Source organism: Littorina saxatilis, linkage group LG3, assembly GCF_037325665.1.
Source record: "Littorina saxatilis isolate snail1 linkage group LG3, US_GU_Lsax_2.0, whole genome shotgun sequence".
Lineage (NCBI taxonomy): Eukaryota > Metazoa > Mollusca > Gastropoda > Littorinimorpha > Littorinidae > Littorina > Littorina saxatilis.
In genome coordinates this window covers 18449915-18474854 of record NC_090247.1, presented here as the reverse complement: position 1 = coordinate 18474854, position 24940 = coordinate 18449915, and the positions used below count along the sequence as shown (strand labels likewise).

General features: G+C 43.4%; 1 protein-coding gene across 1 annotated transcript in view; it reads right to left on the bottom strand.

Annotated features, from left to right (window-relative positions):
• LOC138961778 (proto-oncogene tyrosine-protein kinase ROS-like) overlaps positions 1–24940 on the bottom strand; it is a 230927-nt gene that overhangs the window by 78155 nt on the left and 127832 nt on the right. The window contains exon 8 of the mRNA XM_070333450.1: positions 15502–15801. Coding sequence (XP_070189551.1) covers positions 15502–15801 — 300 coding nt within the window. The remainder of the gene's footprint in view (positions 1–15501; positions 15802–24940) is intronic.

The window sequence follows — 24940 nt, the reverse complement described above, 5'->3', positions numbered from 1 at the left end:
AAATAAGGTCGGTGTATGGCTGTCTGAATGGCGGGGTAAATAAGGTCGGCGTATGGCTGTCTGCATGACGGGGTAAATAAGGTCGGCGTATGGCTGTCTGCATGGCGGGGTAAATAAGGTCACACACGTAAAAACCCGCGTGTGCAAAAAAACACGTGTACGTGGGAGTTTCAGCCCATGTACGCAGAAGAAGGAGAAGGAGAGCTTGTAAGGCACGCCATATCATTAAACCTTCATCCTTTTAAAACAAAGTTACATCTCATCATCATTACAAATATTCGCGAAATTGCATGCAGCTTTTTTTTCCGCAGTTTCCGTTATAAATCTGTCCCGCATAGCTAGCTACACACTGTATGTCGAAGGGATCCTAAAAACTAAAAACCAAACAATTTCGGTTTCTGGAAAGGCAAGTAGGTTAATTCCTCGAGCTTCTAAGCAAGAAACCAGGTTAGTATGTGAAAATAATAACCTCACTTCGTCATACACAGATTCAGTTTCGAACATTAGCAGCAGCACCACCACCTCTGCCTCCCCCCACCCCCACACCTTTCACCCGCATCCTCTCTCACAGAAACACAGGCACGTGTATGTGTCACTTATTCTTTGGGGAGTTGAAGCAGAGACTGTATAGAACCAAAATTATATATTTTGAGTAGCAGTAGATTATTTTCGAGAGAGGTAAAAGGTTTTTCTATAACCATATTTGATTGTATGGGAGCGAGATGTTGGGGATCTTAACTTTTCTAGGTCCAGCTTTATTAGGGTGGTGCCCATCTCCTTCTCCCTCGCTGCTTTTGTCTTCTCCGGACCTAATATAAATAGGGTCAGGTACCCATTTCGAGCTGGTTGGACTGGAGATCGCTCGGAGAAAAAAAAAGATATTTGTACTCGCCCCGAGTGGGGGTCGATCCCCGACCGCCAGCGTGAGAAGCGAGCGGGACTCTAACCACTATGCCACCACGGCTCTCAGAGCACACTGTCTCTTATTGACGCTGTATACACACACACACACTCACACACCAACACACACACTCTCTCTCTCTCTCTCTCTCTCTCTCTCTCTCTCTCTCTCTCTCTCTCTCTCTCTCCATCGCCCCACCCTGTTCATACCAGGAGAGCCAGGTAATAACGACACGGTGTTGTTTTCTGTCCAAACCCAAGCATTGCGTGTCAGAAAGAAGCTGTTTCACGTTATAATCATAACACACACAACAGCAGGTAAGGCGTCAAGAAGACTACACCCATATACAGCATTCTGCCTAGTAGATGTTGTATGATGATACGTTACTGAAGAGGCTGCGCGAATCTGTATTGAACTGATAGCAAGGGAGGAACATCTCTAAAGGGACTTTACCGCGTATAAACTGCTTTATAGGCTACATTGTCATTGCTAAAATCCTACCCAAATGAAAACAGAGTATGACTGCCTAAACGGCTGGGGAAAACGGCAATACATACATGTAAAAACCTACTCGTGCCTACGAGTGTACGTGAGAGTTAAAGCCGACGAACGCAGCAGAAGAAATCGTTCAAAAAGTTCACCTTTACGGTTAGGGAGAAAGTATCCCAATTATGTGCCGTTTTATTTATCATTTTTATATGAGACTGCCGGGAAAAATATCGCGAAGCGTTCAGTCCGACCGGTTTCCATTCCATCTTAAAGTTATTCGGTTTCTATTCCATATGACAGTTTTTCCTATCAAAGTAAAGCTTCTGCGCTGTCAATCCAAAATAGTCTGACCGGTACCTGTGACCGAATGACCGGTTTTTGTTTGACGCTCCCCTTTGCCTTGGTGAATACCATTACACCCAGTGTCTGGCCTCTCTGAAAACACCTCCGCGTGGAGGGGTTTTGCTGCCCGCCCAGTGAAAATAAAGAGGGAAAATGTTCTCTGCTCACGCGGCAGCAAGCCGGATGTCTCTGAACTGATTATACAAAGCAACTGTCGTGGTACAAATGCACCCAGACCACTCCTAGGATTAAACAAACAAAACAAAATAAAAGAGTGAAATGAAGAAGCACAGAAAACAACAAATCCGAAAAAGGAACGACTTACGGACTTTAATATCCAGCAGAAGGCTATTCGCCTTTGAATCTCAGAACACACCGAAGGCTTTTCAATTCAAACCAAGGCAAACTGTAGGGATGTTGATTAGAATATCAACGGAATTCCCGTCAGAGCAAAATCCCCACGGGGCCGCCAAATCCCTTTCGGTCTAATGACGCCGCATACACCAGAAAACGTGATTTTCTGTTTTGGCATCAGTTCACAGTCACATTTTATTTTATTCTGGAGAAAAAATAGAGACAGAGATATTGGTGAAGTTATTCAAAATAATAATGTTTAATGTAACAGGGTCGTGGATTCCTGTTGCTTTTGTTTTGGAGTGATGTATTAAACAGATGCTCTGTCTGTCTCTCTCTCTCAGAACCAGAAAAGTGGTCTGTGTCCGAAATTATTATTTTGCTCCGAACAAGAATGGGACCACAATGATACTGACAAACATAGACCCCCCCCCCCCATAACAGACAGTCAGACGCACGCACGCACACGTACAAACACACACACACACACACACACACGATTTAAGCAACGCGAAAAAAAGAGAAAGAGAACTGGTTGAACTTCAAGCCAAAAAGTGCAAAGTCTGCATGACCATATAATCTCGCCAAAAAACAACCAGAAAGCCTGCCGAGACACAGCGGACGTGCACATAAGCTGCAGACAAGTGATCATTGCCTGGGGGTTGCAGAAAACTAGTGCACAACTTTTATATGCCAACATTTTCAAAAAGGTTCGGTCAAATCCCTACAATGATGCATCGTTTCATGGCAAAGAAAAATAGCTGACGGCTACCGCAGAAGTCCAAAGACAGAAGTACAACAAGGAACTTAGTCGATAAATATCGACAGGGGGCCGACAAATGGTTTAAATGGGAAATGTGTGTATATGGGTGTGGGTTTGAAACAAACAAACAAACCAACCCTTGTGAACCCCGGGCCGCAGGCCTTCGATGTAGTGATTGAAAAAAAAGGATGTTCTCAAATGGTTCAATTCTCATTTGGTCTGATTCTCAAATGGTACCGGTATACTCCCCCCCCCCCCCCCCTGGCCGCAGGCCTAGGAGTAAAATTTTATAGACACTGACCTTCTTCCCAGGGGTCATTGACCCAGTTTTAGCTATGAGAGGTGGTTCGCCCAGAGGCTGTAGAGTATACTGGGGCGGTCTCTTTGATGTCTTGAGAGGAAACTTGGCCAGGGTAGTACATGCACCAGAACTGGTGGACACCAAGGACAAACATGAAATCGAAGCAGTTTGCTTTCAGAGAGAACGGTCGTCAGCAACTCAAACTTCTCTGTTTTCTTTTTTTTTTTAAATCTGACTTTCTTTGTGGCCCCCTGACTCCGCCCCCCTCCCTCTGTAAGGACCCCCCTCCACAAGGACCGATTTTTGTCAACATTTTAAAGGTCGCTAGAGAGGGGTTCCACTGTATGACCTAACCGCTGCTGGCAGACGGCCTCAATCTTCACGCGCAAAGACGAGATTAATAGGTGCTCGGTTTTGGTATTTTGAATTACATTACATTAAACCTTTGTTGGGTTTCATGGTCATGGCAACAGCCATAATAATATTACATGATGTATAATATCATATTTCAGCATATGTGAATTACATGTCATCATACTAAACTGTCATACATTTTTATTCCTACATTATTCTGATTGATCACAACCAAACCTACTATCATTGGACACATCCAAATGCAAGCGCCTGTTCTTGACAATTTCTCTCTGATCTAAATATAAAATCAGTGCAATTTCCTGGGTCGGGCTTTGCCACAGACACTCACGGTTTGGCCTGTAGGTAAAATGTACAATGTATTTTCTGATTTGTGCACAAAAGCTTTTTTTCTTTTTTCTTTTTTTTAACATAACAATGTTTAATGTCACTGTATGTTTAAAAGACCATGGTCATATTTGTAAAAAAAATGTTAAATTAGAAAATAAATAACATTTTGGTTCATGATTTTTCCTACACCTGTGCTAAAAATAAGAAATAAAAATGTCGGGTATATAAGTCACTCAAATACAGCTAGGTATGAATGGCTCGGTTTGAGTTTGTTGCAGTTGACCCTGCACAATGCGACATATCATGTTTTTGTTGAACAATTTTGACGTCACCCCTCCCATAGGGTGACGTATTTCACAACTTCCTGTGTTACACAAACTCTGTGATGACCAAATTTGACGTCACCCCTCCCATAGGGTGACGGATTTCACAACTTTCTACAGATGAACAATTTTGACGTCACCCCTCCCATAGGGTGACGGATGTCACAACTTCCTGTGTACACAAACTGATGACGTATTTCACAACAAAATGGCGCTGCCCATGGTCAACCTCGAAACTATCCGTATAGAATGGGGGCGTCCTCGCCCCCATAATAATGACTGATTGACTGATCGAGGAAGAAAACAATAAAGGGGTGCAGACATGCCAACAATGCCCAAGGCTACTGGAAACTGGGTAACTGTTTTCATATACAATAGCTTATCCGTCTTACTGGATGTACGTAAAATATATATAGATGCATCACCAGGACAAAAAGGGCAGTAAGGTATGTGTGCGTGTGTGCGTGCGCGCGAGCGTTACGAGTGCGCGTTTTCAGATTTTAAAAAAACCTTCGTTTTGTCTACCAAGTGAATCAGTGCACAATAGACACTCCCCTACACTGTGTTGTCGTCCACACCAAGGAGTGGGGGGGGGGGGGGGGTAGCTGTTTGGGGCTTCGGGGGTATGAGTCTGCTGGGGGATGTGTTTGTCTGTGTCTGTGTGTCTGTGTGTGTGTGTCTGTGTGTGTCTGTGTCTGTCTGTGTGTGTGTGTGTCTGTGTGTGTGTGTCTGTGTCTGTCTGTGTGTGTCTGTGTCTCTGTATGTGTGTGTCTGTCTGTGTGTGTCTGTGTGTGTGTGTCCGTCTGTGTGTGTGTCTGTGTGTGTGTGTGTGTGGGGGGGGGTTCGATGGGGGACAGTTAGGATATGGACAAAACCAGACCGAGGTACTGTCGACTCGGTCCGTGGGCAGCACGGAATGTAGAAGAGACGCAATGGGGTTGTAGTTCATCGCCACAATGTCCTCCCAACCCCCAGAAACTTCTTTCGCTGACAGATCAGCCATACTCTCCATATAATCCCCAATACATCTGAAATGATCGCGATTCCGAAAAGTGAAAAACTGCCTTTGCACCTCGAGCATAATGACTCCATTACAGCACTCTTGTCGCATTTTTTTTGACACGTTTGGACATATTTTGCGATCAGCTGCGACACTGAGCGGATTTTTTGCGACAAGCTGCGACAGGGTATTTTGCGACAAACATATGTTCACCAATCTATCACTCGCCAGATGTGACTGGCTGTTTCGGATTTACATATGTTCACCAATCTATCACTCGCCAGATGTGACTGGCTGTTTCGGATTTGCGACAGGCTAATGTCCAGCCCTTCCTGAATCATCCTAATACTTCGAAGATCCAAAAACCCGAGAGAACAAAACACCTCTTTTTAAGCCATTCTTAATACAGTGGACCCTCCCTCTCCCCCCCCCCCCCCCTTAAAACCTCCACAAATTGAGAGACAATCTGGGCCTAATATTCTTAATGGGGGTGAGTCAGTAAATGGAGATACATTTTTAAATTTAAATGAGTTTCCTGAGAGGGTGGTGTAAGTAAGTGGAGTGGGCTTAAACCAGGCGTCGTACGTCTTTAAACGGGTGGTCGTTAAGGGAAGGTTCCTGAGTACACCGAGGAAGGACAGCCATGATGACCCTACTTCACACGTCGTCGCACGTGCAACGACCTCATAAAACCTGCCCGGGTCTTTTTCATATAAGGCAAGTCAGTCGCAGAGGGCGGGAATTAGCTTTCCATCACGGTTATTTGTGTATTAGCATTTCAATAATGTCCATTTCATTCTCGGGGCTGCATGTGCCTGGTGTTTTAATGGACGCCCTGAGCAGGGGCAGAGAGGAAGAAGTCTTGGTAGGATTCCCAAGAGAGTTTTACTGCAACTCAGTGAAATCTAAACTGTACGTGTATTCATATTCTTACAAAATAAAAATAAAAAATTTAAAAACGGATAGTTCGTTGTTGATGTTGTTGTAACCGTACGTGTCTTCTTATTCTTATAAAATAAATGAAAAGCGGATAATTCGTTGTTGTTGTTGTAGTTGTTGTTGTTGTTGTAGTTGTTGTTTACATTCGAGGCAAGGTCAATGTATCCACAGTAGTCTGTGGGGCATTCCCGGTGTAGGATCCGGTCCGGTCCCCCCTCTGAAGTAGTCCCCCGGGGGACCAATTCGTGGCAAAAACTGCTCTATAATGGTCCCCCCTTAGACATCCAACCTCGTTTTTCTTGTTACAATGTTAGTAATGTTACCAGCAATTTCAGAGAAAAGAAAGGAAAGAATCAGAGACTGCTTTCATTTCTTCTTATCAGTATTTATTTATTATTCATTTTATTTCATGTGATTTTTCTGTTGAACGGCGTTATAAATCAGATCTATTTTATTTTCTGCAAAATATAGTCAAACAAAGAGATTGCTGTCTGTGCACTACATAATACCGGACGAAGATATAGATTGAAAATGGCTTGAATGCCTAAGAAAAACGAGGCTGGATGTCTAAGGGGGGACCATTATAGAGCAGTTTTTGCCACGAATTGGTCCCCCGGGGGACTACTTCAGAGGGGGGACCGGACCGGATCCTACACCGGACTGACAGAAAGGCAGAAACTCGCCTCTTTCAGTAACTGGACATCACTGAGTAGCAAAATACAACATAATATATATATGTGCTGAGCCGGCCACACAAAACAAGGAGCCTCTCATACTCAGTGACTGAAAGCATCTTCTTTGATAGAATGTAATGACAGCTCTGGAGAAGTTCGCAAATTTTCGCCAGAAATAGTTACGTTTTAAACTTGAAATTCATTCCAGGATAACTGGCTTCTGTCTTTGTTTCACTCTGGCAAACATAATAACAGGAGCCAGATTTACGTTTCACTCTCCTTTCCCTATGTTCCCCAACCCCACCCCTAGTCCTCCCCCATTTTACCCCCCCCCCCCCAGCGTTCTGCATATGAGCTGTCATCTGCTTCATTTTCACCGTCAAAACAGGATTCCAACTGTACTTTGACATGTACTGTGTGGCTTAGTGGATAGAACTCATCTGGGGCCATTTTGAAATCTGTTTTGCAAGAATATAACTCATCACGGGCCATTTTAAAGACTGATTTGATTTGCGAGAATAGAACTCATCTGCAGCCATTTTGAAATCTGATTTGTTTTGCAAGAATATAACTCATCACGGGCTATTTTAAACACTGATTTGATTTGCGAGAATAGAACTCATCTGCAGCCATTTTGAACTCTGATTTGATTTGCAAGAATAGAACTCATCTGCGGCCATTTTGAACTCTGATTTAATTTGCAAAAATAGAACTCATCTAAGGCCACTCAGAACACCGATTTGATTGCATTTTGCCGGAACTGTGCACAATGGAGTTATAACGGTTTAAGTAAAGATGCATACCGTTGCTTTTTTGCATTTTTGCAATATTCGAAAAAATATGCATATATGCGTTCTCGAGGCAGTCAGACTGTCTGGCGAAACTAATCAGATTTTACGTTTGACGCCCAACATATCTCAGCTCTGAAAAAGTCAAAGGCGAAGAAGTCCCCTGGCCCAGACGGCATCACCAACGAGATGCTAACCCACCTTGGTAGTGCAGCAGAGAACAAGCTACTCGAGGTCTTCAACAGCAGCTGGCAAGAAGGATCGCTACCACAACTCTGGCGAGAAGCGATCATGATCCCCATCTTAAAAAAAGGGAAGGATCCAAAGAAGGCCACCAGCTATCGCCCAATCAGCCTCACCAGCTGTGTTGTGAAGACCCTGGAGAGAATTGTGAACGAGCGCCTCAGGTGGTACCTGGAATCCAGGAACCTCCTCGCCCCTGAACAAGCTGGATTCCGACAGTTCCGGAGCACTGAAGATCAGGTCACTTACCTGGCGCAAGAAGTTGAAGATGCCTTTCAGGAACAGAAGCTGGTCTTCGTCACCTGGATAGATCTTCAGAAGGCCTTTGACAAGGTCTGGAAAGATGGACTCCTTGTAAAACTGCTGAGGAAAGGCGTGTCCAGCAACATGTACCAGTGGATTCGCTCTTACCTCTATAACCGCAGGGCAAGAGTTAACGTCGACCAGACCAAAAGCAAGAAGTTCCTCCTTCGTCATGGCGTCCCTCAGGGCGGAGTCCTCTCCCCCACACTCTTCCTTCTCTTCATCGACGATCTGGTGTCTGAGATGCCCAAGGGGATCAAAGCTGCTCTCTACGCAGACGACCTTGTGATCTGGTGCAAGGAGGAGCACGCAAGTACTGCCACCTACAGAATGCAGCAAGCGGCAGATAGGCTGAACGCATGGGCAGAAGATTGGTGCGTCTCCATCAACAAGGAGAAATCCTCCACCACCCTATTCACACTGTCGCCAAAGCAGAAAGCCGGAACCATTAGGCTTGGTGGAACTCCTCTGAGAGAGGATGAAGAAGCAACGTACCTTGGTGTCACCTTTGATAGACGGCAGACCTGGAAACCACACATTGCACAGGCAGAGACGAAGGCCCGGCGCAAGCTAGCCATACTCAGGAAGCTGGCAGGTACCACCTGGGGAGCGAACGAGAAGATACTGAAGACAGTATACCAGGGAACAATCAGACCCCACCTCGAGTACGGCTCCACAGCGTGGTCAACCTCAGCCAAGACAAACCTGCAGACCCTTGACCGTGTGCAAAACCAGGCCCTCCGACTCATCACCGGTGCAATGAAATCCACGCCCATCAAGGAAATGGAGAAGCTTACCACCATCCAACCCCTCTGTCAGAGAAGAGAAGCCAAGACTATGGTACAGGCCGAGAAGCTCAAGTGCCTACCCGACCACCCCATGAAGCACAGACTGAGCAACCTCACCAAGAACCGGCTTAAACGGAGCAGTTTTGTACACGAGAGCAAGAGACTTTCTCGACAGTACAGGGAAGTCCTTCCACAGAACACTCTACCTCTGACTCAAGAAGAAGAGGAAACCCCCAAGGCAACAGAGAAACCAGGCATCCAGATCTGCACCAGTGTTCCACATGTTACCTCAGGAGAAGATCAGAATGACACAGCTCGACAGGCACTCACCTTAGCCCTGATCGACGAACAGTACCCAAAAGAGGCGTGGATCCATGTATACACCGATGGATCAGCAACTAACGCCGTGCTCAATGGAGGTGCAGGCATTCTCATCCAGTTCCCTGGGGGACATACAGCTACATCCAGCGTTGCCACTGGCAAACACTGCACAAACTATAAAGCAGAAGCAGAAGCTCTCATGCAGGCCGCCTCCTTCGTTCAGGACTCCGCAGACCCTTGCTTTCAAATTGTCTTCCTCTCGGACGCCCTTTCAGTCCTTCAGGCCCTAGAGAACGACAAACTCCCACAGCTGGCCAAAGCATTACAGATAGTCAGACAAACCAGAAGAGTTGTCCTCCAGTGGATACCAGCACACTGTGGGATACCAGGAAATGAAAGGGCAGATGAGCTGGCAAAAGAAGGAGCCGTGGAAGACCAACCTGAAAACAGTGTCAGCTTTAGTGAGCAGAAGACAATCATCAAGGCATTGATGAGGCCAAGGACAAACAGAGATGACTACCACACAATGTTCAGAGAGCAGCAAGTCAACCTCATCAGGCTGCGTACTGGCCACAACAGGCTCAATGCTCACATGAACCGAAAGTTCAAGCTGGCGCCATCACCAACCTGTGCCTGCGGTCAAGAGGACCAAACAGCGGAACACATCTTACAGCGATGTCCCTTACTAGATGAGGAACGAAAAGAAGTGTGGCCGTCACCAACTCCCTTGCAGACCAAACTATACGGCAGTCGACAGGAGTTGGAGAAAACGACAACATTTATCACCAGTGCTGGACTGATTGTGTAACCTCTGCGAACGTCAAGAAGAAGAAGAAGATGGGCAGAATATACCTGCGCAGAGTCAGCGGCACAGACGACGCACTGCATATTATTGATGCTGCGATAGGGATTATGACGAGTACTTGGCCTGTTTTCTTTTCACGCAACGTGTGGCGGGCTGGGATAATATGCAGTGCGTCGTCTAGCTGTGCCGCTGACTCTGCGCAGGTATATTCTGCCCCTTACGAACACCGGATGAATTGTGTCACAGCAACATGCTTCCAAAGCGTCCTTCATCTTTGGTCAGAATTTTGAGACAATAATTTTGAACTTCACAGGCCGGCACTGTGTATTCTTTACAAAATAAGAGAAAGATTCCTTCTAGTTTTTATTCGCGTTTCTGCATATTCCATTCCTAAAAGTTGGTTATTGCCCTTTCCATTGAAAGAAAGATGACACCGAGGTAAACATGGTTAACTTCATAAGTATTTCAACAGAATTCTGAGGTTGACCTTTTTACACTAAGTACGACAAAGGACTTAAGCACTTGGCTCGGTGAAACAAGTACACCCCCCCCCCCTCCCCTCTGTCCCCACCCCTCCCACCGCCGCCATATTAATTTCCGTTTTTCTACCCCAACAACTGCTTTCCATCATATTTACTCCCCCCCCCCTCCCTTTCTCTCCCCCCTCTCCCAAAACTCGCTACCCCCGTGGGGAATTGAACAAGTGGGAAACGTTTACAACCGCCACCGTGTTTATGAAGTCTGCAGACTTTTACGACGGCACAAAGTGGCTTTCTCGGAGCCTGGGAAAGTTGTTGCCTGTCCCCCCCCTGCCGCAATACCCCAGAGCTCACCATATGGGGCCACATTTGTACACATTTTGCCCCAAAAGACGGAGGAGAAGAAGAAGAAGAAGAAGCGCCCTTTTTATTGTTTCTTTCTCACAAAAATCCCCCTGTGTCTTATATGAGACCAGATGTTGTACTTTTGCTCCCAGAGAAAAAGTTGAACACACTTTTGTGATCATAAACTTGGCAGCCTTACCGACAAAATGCTCGAAACATATTCGTACTACAGATCGGCATTTATTAGTGCAAAACATAAACAGGTGATTCACTTGAAACAAATGATGTGACGGGAGAGAGAAAACATCACATCGAATACATCGAATTTATTTTCAGCAAGCATCCAAAGAAAGTTTTCTGTTCATATGCGGCGATTATTACTTTGTGGACAAGTTAGCTGTCAATAGACGATTTTCGGAAATAACTCTGTCGGGTTTGTATAGGTTGTGAAAGAGTGAACACCCTTACCCTGGAAAACCCTTACTCCAGAGTTATTTCCGAGCATCGCCTATTGCTCCACCGCCATAACTGCTATAACTCAATCAATCAATCAATATGAGGCTTATATCGCGCGTATTCCGTGGGTACAGTTCTAAGCGCAGGGATTTATTTTTTTATTTTTTTATTTTTATTTTATGCAATTTATATCGCGCACATATTCAAGGCGCAGGGATTTATTTATGCCGTGTGAGATGGAATGTTTTTACTCAATACATCACGCATTCACATCGGCCAGCAGATCGCGGCCATTTCGGCGCATATCCTACTTTTCACTATAACTACCTCGTGTAAAGGAATTATACTTTAACCAAAGAGTGTATCCCTACGGACCGTAGGGATACACTCTTTGCTTTAACGAAGACAGTGTCGACTGTATATGTATATATACAGTGTATCTGTACAAATAACCAGCTTCTTCTTCTTCTGCGTTCATGGGCTGAAACTCCCAAGTACACTCGTGTGTGTGTTCTTTGCACTAGTGGGTTTTAACGTGTATGACCGTTTTTACCTCGCCGCTTTCGGGGGGAAAACAACTCAAATAGAATTTCGTTTGGTGCCTATTTCATATCGCAAGAGACGTGACATCAAAATGTCAGTACTGGGGGGAGGTCCCGGCGGGGCCACATTTTTCAATTCCAAACCGCTCCACTGAGAAAGGACTGTCGCTGAATTTTCGTGCCAGAAAGGGCGGTTATGGGTGAAGGGGTGGGAAGGGTAGGGGGCGGCGGGAGTCATGAAACCGTCACACCGTGTGTTTCAGTTATTCAAAGGTCAGGGGTCGCGGTGTCGTTGACCTTTCGTGAAGTCACGTGTCTTTGTTATCATGTCATCAAATTATGACAGAAAACATACATCTTTTATTTGCACAAGCGTACGAGGTTATACTGAGGGCGCCAGAGAGCAAGTCGTGTATGTATTCCACTATTAAAATTCGCTTGCAAAACGAGGTGGGAGGCTGGTGTGGTGGATGCCCGGGGGGGAGGGGGGAGGGGGGGGAGGGGGGGAGGGGGGTCAGAATGTGCGTGTCAGCTGAGCATGTGTGTGTATGTGTGCGTGTATGTTCATGTGTGTGTTTCGTGAGAGCGTATTTGACTACATTACGCTGTCAAAGGCTTAACCCGACAAAGCTAAAACCACCAAAACGAATGATGTCAGCTGTAACTGAAAACAGGAAGTAATATAAAACAAATTCAAGGAATAACATAACAATATTGAAATGTACTTTACTCATGGTATATTGGTATTGCTCTTTAACATCAAAGCGCTAAGTTCATTTCTTTAAAAATGTATTTTATATATAAATATATCTTTTACGGAGGAAATGAAAACGAGACTCGAAAATTACGACAGGAAAAGCGAGATGGGTGGAAAAGGAACCAAGCTAAAACGTCAAGTGGTGTTTCAAATTGGACAGCCTGTCATCAACATCAATAAATAAAAGTGGTGCAATAAATTAAAAGCTTTTTCATCTGAGAGGCTGTCTGAAGCACACTACCTCACCTAAATCTCACTCACGCTAACTTTGTATTTTCATTTAACTTCCAATATAAATATTATTCCTCCCCTCCTTTTGGCAATCACGCCGTGTGTACGTGTATGTGCGCGAACGCCTGTGTGTGTGTGTGTGTGTGTGTGTGTGTGTGTGTGTGTCTGTCTGTCTGTCTGTATGCATATGTATGTATGTCTGTCTGTCTGCGTGTGTGTATGTATGTCTGTCTGCGTGTGTCGGTATGAATGCGAGCTAGTGTCTGTCTCTGTGCATGGGCTAACAGCAATGTTGCTAAAACATAAACCCCACACACAAACACAAAACTATCCCTCGATGATCAAAACAATAAACGCATTAATTCATCACCAAATCACCAAGCTTGTCTCACACGGCTAATACATCAAACATATCACAAGCACGCAAGACTTCAAAAACAAAAAACAAAGCGCATATGTCCCTTCAAACACACTTCACGCCAAAACCACTCATGCGAGTCAGTAAAGCTCTACTCTGCAACCGTCATGCACCAGTAGAACAGCCTAGGATGAGATAGGAACAAACGCCAAAAGAAGACGAAAATAACGGTAACAGATGAATTTGGCACGATAACCAATGTCTTGTCTTTCGACTTCACACAAGGCTATGAGGTGACACCGTTACCAAGCGAGCCACTGCCTCCGGAAAATATCATCTGACTTCAAATAACAGTAAGGGGTCTTTTGTACTTTACTACAAAAACAGCTTGACGTGCTTTCGATATGATTAGATTAGAGACTCAAATAGCTATTTTTAGGTTGATTAAGGACGTTTCATATTCTATATAATTAATTTCGCAAGACACGCGCATTTCTAACGAGAACTCTTTGAAGTCATCTTCAGTTCTTGTTTATAACACCTTTTGTCTACTTTCAATATGTTTTTCAGATGTATGCTCCAAGTCACTAAATAGTTCTATTCAGATCAAGTAACAGGAAACTTGTGTTTGATGAAATGTTTGAGAATTATCTAACTTCTCCGTTCGTCTAAAATATTGTTCTTGTGTTCTAACAACTAGAAAATGCTATTTTTAACTTCGCCGATAACTGCATGCTGTAAATGCTCCAGGGTTCCATTAGGCCAAAAAAAAAATTGTCTGTTTAGGGTAACCCGACCGACCCTATCGATTTGGCGCCGACCCAAAAACTTTTTTTTGATTTCAAAACAAAAACAACAAAAAAAGAGGTAAAAATGCTAAAAAGAGACATTTGGCGTTTCTTTCTCTCCCTTTCTCTCTGTTTTATTTATACGTTAGTTTTGAAACATGTATTCATCAAATATAAGAAGTGAATGTTCAGCCAACATAGCATTTACAAAAAAAAAAAAAAAAAAAAAAAAAAATTTACCTACCTACCGACCCTACTTTTTTTGGTCATGTTACCCTAAACAGACAATTTTTTTTTTTTTGGCCTTAGACATCTTGAATAAAACATTATTTTTCATTTTAAAAACACGACTGTAGAACCTGTAGTCTCAAATTGAATATACAAACTGCATCAAAACTTGATTTGTGCTTGTTTTCTATGCTCAAAATGGCCGTTTTTATGTCGTTTTATACAAAATCTACTGCGGAGACAGTGGCTCAAAGGTTACGATGTCTTTCAGCTATACTGACAGATAAAGACACACAGTCAACATGCCCGTAGATAAACAGTAACTAGATAAATGAAAACACAAAATAAGATCAAAGTGCAACTCAGGTAAAACAGACATAAACTGCGAAAAATACAACTTCAAAGATCAAACCGGCATTTCCAACATTTCAGAGTTACCCAAAAGATCATCTGAAAATACAACGAAAAAAGACACAAGTTAAAATAATGGCTAAATAACAAATAACTGTTGCTCTTCAAACAAGCACGTTTATTGTTTTCACTGTCTACGAAAACTATACTTTTCACTTACATTATCGTACACAGAAATAAAAACATTTTTTTGCCATTGTAAATTTGATACAGCTCAGTTTTGCAAAGTGACCAATCAGAGCAAGGGTGAAGGGTCACGGACCAAGGCTGCTCTACCTCTACATCTTGGGGTTAGAGGTTATGGCAAAAATCACTCCACGCCCATTGATACAAATGAAACAAAATCACAAAATTCATCCTGAATTCTATAGCGTAGCTCATTCAAACAGAATGAAAAAGTGTCAGAAACAAGGTGGCATAAAAAACAAAGATTACAGATTAGTGTTATCAACTCGTCTTCTAACTGGAAATAAAACCAGAAATCAAAAGGGGAACAAATCTTCTTTAAAAAAAAAAAATCTTTCAAGAAATGAACGTGGAAAATACACGAACGTTTACATCTTAATGTTTGCTGTCATTTAATCTCTTGGCAAAGTGTACACGATTTAAGCGATGTTTTTACCATGGAATCAATTTTTGGTTGTTGCAAATTGTCTCGCTCATCTTAACCTTGGTTAGAAACGAATGGCTTTGGGAGCACAAAAAAAGCTGTTGCTGACACCACGTTCATTCTGTTTCTCAAAGAAAAAAAATCAGTGGCCAAGTTCTACGTACAAGGAAATATACAACTGAGCGACGTGTACATCCCCAGTAGGACAAACCAAGACACGCAGGAAAATGCCGTGCCGGGAGAAAAGAAAGTCAACTTACAGTTACCGGGATTTGGAGTCGTGATGTTCCCCGAATCCGAAGGTCCTTCTCCTATAGCGTTCCACGCAGACAGCGTAAACCTGTACAGCTGTGACGACTGGCATTGGCTGAACGTCCATGACGTCACGTTGGCAGGCACCTCCAAGGTCGTGACCTTGAGCTGCTCGTGACCCACGGGGTCAAGGTTGATGCGGTATCCTAGCAACGGGCCGTTGGGGTAGAGGGCCGGGTTCCACGTCATGGACACCACGGTGGGAGACGGTGCGGACAGCCGTATGATTTCTGGCGCCGAAGATGGTACTGTGGACACATAGAGAAAACATTTATCAATACATTATTAATCGTAATCTATAAATTCTAGCTACAGAGACTTTTTGGGGGAAATAAACTTCTTTAAATTCCGCCAACAGGTTTTTTTTTTCGTTTTTGTCCTCAAAATAAATGTACTCTCATTTTTTTCCGTTTATTTTTGTGTGTGTGGATTTTGTTCTCCATGTGGGGCGTTTACTGTTTAATCCACGAGCCAAAAGATATATAATTGGCTTCGTTAATTGGAATGATACAATCATGGAGAGAAGAAACCTAAACATTGCGAAACTAAATGTTTGAAATCTGGCGTAAAAGCGTACCACTGACGGTTGAAGACTCTACATGCTAAACTGTTAAGTCCAGAAAAACTCTTGACAATGTCAATGACTTGATAAACAAAAATAAAAATAAAACACATAGTGAGTGAACCACCCAATTCGCCTCTTCATATCAAGTGTAGTGAATAGCTTCTAAATATTCTCCGGCCAATGGCACAATACGGCTGGCAAGGAGACTAAGGAATGAAGGGCTTAGGATAAGCATTCAACCAAAAATTCTTTTATCAGACGATTTGATGAAAAGGACAAAAGAACATGTTTCACCAAAAACTGCAGACACACAAACAGACACATCTTTAGACAGACAGCCACACACAAACACAGACAGACAAACAGGCTGCCTGAAGCACACACCAACAGACAGACAGACAGCAATACAGATAGGCGCACAAGCAGACAGAGACACACACACAGACAGACAGACAGACAGACAGACAGACAGAAACAGACAAACAGACGCACGCAACGCACACACATGCACATACACACACGCACACACACTTTCTCTCTCTCTCTCTCTCTCTCTCTCTCTCTCTCTCTCTCTCTCTCTCTCTCTCTCTCTCTCTCTCTCTCTCTCTCTCTCTCTCTCTCAGTTCACAACCAATGTCGAACACTGTGGCATTCATGCAGCGTACAAGAACACCATTGGGATCTCTCTCAAAATTCCATTTCCTTCTACCAAGCTCTGTTTCTTTTTCGGCCATTGACCAAATCTTTCAAACTCCCACGTTTATCTCTCCACCAAACACCAAGCTAATCCCTTCCACTCCCGCTGTTTTATTGCAGGCTATTAGCCATTCCGAGTCACTCCCTCTACGACCTCTGATCCGCGAAATAATTTTTCCCCGTCCGGTTATCTCTCTCGCACCTCTGTCTGTGGCACTTGGTCATAAATGACAAACGTGGCCGCGATACTGAGCGGCGTGCACGTGAAATACGTGGCGACCTGTGGCCGGAGAGATTGTGCTATCACGAGGGATGGACAAGGGGATAGTGTCCAGTGAAGCAAGAAATGTGACGCTGTGAAAAAAGTCTTATTGCAACGGCTAGAGGTTTGTTTGTTATGGGGGCGAGGACGCCCCCATTCTATACGGATAGTTTCGAGGTTGACCATGGGCAGCGCCATTTTGTTGTGAAATACGTCATCAGTTTGTGTACACAGGAAGTTGTGACATCCGTCACCCTATGGGAGGGGTGACGTCAAAATTGTTCATCTGTAGAAAGTTGTGAAATCCGTCACCCTATGGGAGGGGTGACGTCAAAATTGGTCATCACAGAGTTTGTGTAACACAGGAAGTTGTGAAATACGTCACCCTATGGGAGGGGTGACGTCAAAATTGTTCAACAAAAACATGATATGTCGCATTGTGCAGGGTCAACTGCAACAAACTCAAACCGAGCCATTCATACCTAGCTGTAATTGAGTGACTTATATACCCGACATTTTTATTTCTTATTTTTAGCACAGGTGTAGGAAAAATCATGAACCAAAATGTTATTTATTTTCTAATTTAACATTTTTTTTTACAAATATGACCATGGTCTTTTAAACATACAGTGACATTAAACATTGTTATGTTAAAAATAAGAAAAAAGAAAAAAAGCTTTTGTGCACAAATCAGAAAATACATTGTACATTTTACCTACAGGCCAAACCGTGAGTGTCTGTGGCAAAGCCCGACCCAGGAAATTGCACTGATTTTATATTTAGATCAGAGAGAAATTGTCAAGAACAGGCGCTTGCATTTGGATGTGTCCAATGATAGTAGGTTTGGTTGTGATCAATCAGAATAATGTAGGAATAAAAATGTATGACAGTTTAGTATGATGACATGTAATTCACATATGCTGAAATATGATATTATACATCATGTAATATTATTATGGCTGTTGCCATGACCATGAAACCCAACAAAGGTTTAATGTAATGTAATTCAAAATACCAAAACCGAGCACCTATTAATCTCGTCTTTGCGCGTGAAGATTGAGGCCGTCTGCCAGTAGCGGTTAGGTCATACAGTGGAACCCCTCTCTAGCGACCTTTAAAATGTTGACAAAAATCGGTCCTTGTGGAGGAGGGTCCTTACAGAGGGAGGGGGCGGAGTCAGGGGGCCACAAAGAAAGTCAGATTTAAAAAAAAAAAGAAAACAGAGAAGTTTGAGTTGCTGACGACCGTTCTCTCTGAAAGCAAACTGCTTCGATTTCATGTTTGTCCTTGGTGTCCACCAGTTCTGGTGCATGTACTACCCTGGCCAAGTTTCCTCTCAAGACATCAAAGAGACCGCCCCAGTATACTCTACAGCCTCTGGGCGAACCACCTCTCATAGCTAAAACTGGGTCAATGACCCCTGGGAAGAAGGTCAGTGTCTATAAAAATTTTACTCCTAGGCCTGCGGCCAGGGGGGGGGGGGGGGGGAGTATACCGGTACCATTTGAGAATCAGACCAAATGAGAATTGAACCATTTGAGAACATCCTTTTTTTTCAATCACTACATCGAAGGCCTGCGGCCCGGGGTTCACATGGGTTGGTTTGTTTGTTTGTTTCAAACCCACACCCATATACACACATTTCCCATTTAAACCATTTGTCGGCCCCCTGTCGATATTTATCGACTAAGTTCCTTGTATATCATTCTGTGGGGCTGGGGACAGAGCGATAGAGACAAAAAATGGTGGCGGCGCAGAGAGAGAGAGAGAGAGAGAGAGAGAGAGAGAGAGAGAGGGAGAGAGGGAGAGAGAGAGAGGGAGAGAGAGAGAGAGGGCAGCAATAGGTCATAAACGACTAAAGTGGCCGTGATACTTAACAGGTTGCACGTGAAATACGGGTTGACCTGTGGCCGGAGAGATTGTCGTATCACGACGGATAGTGTCCGGTGAAGCAAGAAATATCAAAAGAGAGCAAGAGAGCGAGGGAGACAGAGAGAGGGGGGAGAGTGGTAGGAGAGACATGAGAGAGGTTTGGAAGGGTGGAGAGAGAGGGTGCAAAGGGGGATATAGAGAAGGGGTGGGACGAGAGAGAGAGAGAGAGAGAGAGAGAGAGAGAGAGAGAGATGCGAGGGATGGACACGGGGATAGTGTCCAATGTTGTCATACCTGTCAAGTCTTACGTTTTTCGCGTCATTCTTACGGAATTTTGATGTTTTTCAAGTCTTACGGCGTAAGCCAAAGATCTTACGGGTTTTATAAAAACAATTTGGTCAAATAAAAAAAAGATCGCAAAGGTTCGTCCGAGAACAAAGTAACAGCTAAAAAAAAAACTTGCGGTAACTGATCCGGCGGAAGTACAAGGCAACGCGCATGTGCACACCGTCGCGTCAGCACGATCTGACTGAGTACTGTGCGACCACGCTTGACCACACGCGACCTCAAATTAAAGCAGTTACATGTATTATTGTTGTTGTTCATGGTATCTTCAAGGTATTTTCTCACGTTGTGCCAAGTTTTAAGCCATAGAAATGAAACTAAGGGAGTTGTGATGCATTTTCGAAGAGCTAGCGATCGAAAGTGAAAGCAGCCGGATTCCTGTCACATCCGATCATTTCGGACTTGTTTTTAAAACACGCGCGACCTCAAACTAAAGCATTTACATGTAATATGTTTGTTGTTCTAGTATCTACACAGTATTTTCGGTAATCTTGAACTTTAGGGTGTTAAACTGAATCATAGCTCAAAATCCAGTGACATTCTTTACTTATTTTTGATACAAGTCCATGTAAGCAAACCAAAGAACATTTGTCGTGAAATTAATTGACGGATTGAGCTCCAAACTTAAGCATAATTAATTAATTTGGTTGTTCAATCGACGAAAATGCACCGAAAATGGCGTACGTTGTCAACCACGGGACATCATTTACACGAAAGAGTTGTCTCTCTTGTTCGCTCATACGGATAATTCCTTCTTTGACCCATGTAAACGAAATGCATTCGTACAGTTCATCGGAGTTCATTCCGTAACTTCAAAGGGATCTAAAATGACTTGTTATGATTACAAGTGCAGGTTCTACACATTTGGAGACTTAAATGCCTCTGAATTATGAGCAATGAATTTAACATGCTAAAGTTCAAGATTACCGTATTTTCTCACGTTGTACCAAGTGTGAAGCCATATAAATAAACATAAGGGCGTTATGATGCATTTTCGAAGATGTAGAGGGCGAAAGTTGGCACCGGATGTGTGTCACAACTGATCATAATAGGACTTGTTTTTAGAACATGCGCGACCTCAAACTAAAGCATTTACATGTCATACTTTTGTTGATCTGGTATTTGTCCCTGATTGTTGAGACACACGTGAGTTTATGGCTTGTAACCTGTGTGTTTTACATGTTCTGTTTGGCTAAAATGTTCTCTTTTGCACATTGTGGTGGGGGTTTCCATTCATGATTGAATCACTGTGCTCAATGAATGAATGTTGTGCCTTTAGTATCATGTGGTGTTTTTGTGAATCACTAAATGTGTGTCTGGTTGGAAGTGTACTGTCGTTGTACAGTTTAGGTGAATCTTAGTATCTAAATATAGGTCCCTGGTACAATTTACATTTAAACATGCTTTGCATTTCAAAATTACATAAAATAGTGCAGTTCAGTGTTGAGAAAAGTGTGTTTTTCTTATCATGTGTGAAATAAGGCTGATTTCTTGTTTGTGTGTGTGTGTGTGTGTGTCAGTGTGTGTGTGTGTGTGTGTGTGTGTGTGTGTGTGTGTGTGTGTGTGTGTGTGAGTGTGAGTGTGTGTGTGTGTGTATTTAGTTCTTGTGGTGATTAATCTAACGACTTCTGCAATTTTGCACGTTGTCTTATGCTTTTTGTTGCAAACTTATTGTTTTGTAAGCAAAATCTTATGGTGAGAGTCCACAAGAGCTTGACAGGTATGTGTTGTTGTTAAAAGAAACATTCATTACGAACCCCCATACAAAACACACACACACACACACACAAACACACACGCACCTGTTTTCATTCGCTTTTCTTTACAAACATCTTCTTGTCGCACACCAGTACGTACTGACTATGAATCAAAACTTGACTAAATGTCAAAAGCTGACGAACGTCGGTAATTTCTTAGTTCAGCACCTTATTTAGAATAGGATACTAAAGTACATGCAGACCGGTCAGAGACCTTCATACACAAAAGACTGTCAGACTTAAATAAAGTCACAAAAGCTTCCATCGATATTCATTTTATTCATACCATTCGCAAAGTAAATCCGGTCCTAAGGCAGCTGAATTTTCCCCACTTCCGATGTTACAGTCGAACTGAACCTACTATTTATTCTGGAAGAAAAGAACTTTTTTCCGTTTAAACCAACACATCCGTCAGCTGGACACGTTACTGTTCACGACAAAGCGCAAGGTGACTGACCCCATCATTGTCTCAAGTGACCCCATCATTGTCTCAAGTGACCCCATCATTGTCTCAAGTGACCCCATCATTGTCTCAAGTGACCCCATCATTGTCTCAAGTGACCCCATCATTGTCTCAAGTCATTTGTGTTTGGGGGTAAACAGAATGTGTTGTAATATTAGTTTATTGTGTTCAAATATTATTTAGTTGTGTAGAGGGCGGACTGTTCGTGTGTGAATTGTTGGCCGGACCAGTCAAGAGAGGCCGGGTAGCTCAGTTGGTATAGAGCACGGGATTTGTCATCCTAAGGTCATGGGTTCGAATCCCGGACGGACACGGGTCTATTTTATGTGCAGACTCAGAGACGGTATCCATGTCCCACCCCCAGGTCACCACAGTGGCACGTAAAAGACCTCGGTCATTCTGCCATAAGTGTAGTAGGTGGCTGATTACACCTGAAAACACACGCACGCCTGGGTAGCGCGACTCATGTTGCTGCTAGCTTTTTACTGAGAGGAAGTGACCCGCATTTCCAAGCATTTGAATAATACAGTAAATGAAATGAAATGACTTCCCCCGTCGACCTTGTATAATACACGTCCTTGGAAACAAGAGCACGGAACGGACACACATGATAGACCTTCAAAAGTACTGTTATGTGAATGGGAAAGAGAAGAAAGTAGTGCACACATTATAATAGAATCGATTTTAAAGCCATATGTACTCGATGACTATACACGCTAATTGCTTTACCAACAGCTGGAGACAGACTAAATTAAGTTCCCTGCAAAATATTGTGGTCTAGGACCCCTTAAATGTTGAGATATTTGAATTTTCATTTTGATCTGGATCGTCCTATTTATAGATTTGGCAACACATGTAACGTTGATGCAAGGGAGAGAACACCGCGGCTTTGTTGACATCTTCACTTTTTCAGAGGCTAGAACAAGCTGTAATGCATGTATTATGGTCCGCGCATGGTGACGTATCGTCATTATATGGTCTTATGGTGCGTTTGACATCGATTGTGGGCAAACTACACTTTGTAAACACGGGAGTGCGTTAGTATGCCTTTAAGTGACTTATAGCAAGACATGTTGTTGCAAATCACAGCCAGCGTATACTCCCTTATCCTCTCATACCCCTATTCCGCAAAATACCCCCTTCCCTCTGACAAAAAAACCCCAGTCAAATGAGAAAGACTGGGTCTTCTAATTTCCCTGATAACAACCTCCCGACTTGTTGGGATTGTGTCCCTTTGCTTCCTGAATGGGGGCGCAATCACCAGATCCTATTTTCAGCCTCGCTTTAGTTTGGCCGATTGGATCCCCGCTGTCTCAGCACGAAGGGAGAGGGAAGGATTTCGTCGTAATGAGTAGCCATTGCGAGGCGGAAAGGTCTCTTGATCGATTGGTAGGAGGAAAAACACACGGCTCCTCGGGTTCGAACCGGTTGTAATTTGAAAATGTGGGTTTGAATGGAGACGTGACCGAAGGAGAGTTAACCGGAAGCGCGCGAGACTTTTCTTTAGGAGACGTGGATGACTGATCGGCTTTGATTGTTTCTAAATTTTTCTTAACGTTCTTGGTCTACCAAGAGTTTATTTCTAAATACACCGTACCCACACCCCGAAACACACACACAAACGCACTAATGACAGGAAAGAGTTTCACTGGATGCAAAAGGGCCTCTTTTAATGGCTGCAAGACTTTTTCGGAAACTGTTTTGGTCGACATACTTTCTGATACCCTCGCACACAACCACGCACGCGCACAAGCAAACACACACACACACACAGCCACATTGTCTATCGTATCTTTTGAGAGTTAGTTCCTGGCTTTTAATTTAACTTTTTCAGTAAACTAAGATGTTCTTTTTGAGCGGAGGTAAAAAATACTCCCCCCCCCCAACAAACACACAAACACACTCACCCCCCCCACCCACACCCACAAACATGAATTTTCAACTATTTCTCCGTCCTTCATCTAAATCACATAATATCATTTCTACCGTGTTTCATTATCTGTTTTCGGGGGAAACGTTGCATGTTGTGAGAAGTCTGAAATGATAATCCCGCAGAGGTAAAATTGTAATCAAAACACTGAAATACAAGGGAGGCACGTGCACCCAGAGGTAAACAAGGACACGGAGAGCAGGAAATGAAAACAACAATTACTCCAAGCCACGCCAATAACAGGAACGGTGATTTGGACAAATTTGAGTTCGTGAAAAAAAGGTTTTGAGAATTCGTGACAATAGACTAAGCAAGGAGTCACGATCAGGTAATGTTGGATAAGGGGGGCTCACACACAGACAGAGAGACACACAGACAGACAGACAGACAGACAGACAGACAGACAGACACACACACAGACAGAGAGATAGAGACACACACAGACAGACAGACAGACAGACAGACAGACAGACAGACAGACAGACAGAGACACACACACACACACACACAGCGAGAGAGAGAGAGAGAGAGTCGGAGTCGGAGTCGGAAATTTTATTTGTTAGGCCTCCGGCCCATAACAAGACTGGTGACACATTATACAAGCGAACAATGTTTAAAATAAGCAGAAAAAGCAACATTATGGACCTGCATCTTGCAACTGAGCATTTTCCAGAGAATCAGTGCGAAATCGTAGTGCTTTGTAAATATACGTTGCTAATTGTCTTACCACTTGGCCATTTGTTGAGGATAGTAATTGGCACATTCTAAACATGGATGGGTTCCGATAATACTTTGAGGCTATTAATTCAACTCTGATCTCATTATATGCGGGACAAACAAGTAAAAAATGTACTTCCGTCTCCAGTGTATCATCTGAGCACAAAGGGCAAAATCTGTGTACGTTATTCACATTGGGTTTATACTGTAAATAGTGGTTATTTAAGGGTGACATACCAAATCTGAAACGTGCTAACATTCTTCTCAAATGAACATTTCTTATCTGATACAAATAACCACTCATACACAAGGACTGCTTAAATAACGAATACACATTATAAAAAACGTGTGATTCAAGGGAACTATGCCAATCCTGTCTAAAGCAATCGACAAGTCTTTGGCGAAATTCTCTTACAAACGTGGAAATATCACCAACACCTTGTGCTTCCCACACTTCACCAAATCCATACTTGTACAAAACATTACGAACGTTACAAGCCCATGTCGTGTAATTTTGCCTTTGTATAGACAGTAGCATATTATACACTTTCTTGGGGTACCTGTTGCCATCCATCCGAGTTAATCGAAGCCAAAACTTCATACACTTTATGTGCGTTACCACAAACAGAGGATAACGTCCTGTTTCACCGTAAACTATATGCCTTGGTGACTTCGAATGGACACCGACAAACCTTTTAATGGCAGACAAATGTACTCTTTCAACAATTTGTTGATCAGCAGAGAGTCCCCAGACCTCCGAACCGTACGTCAAGATCGGTT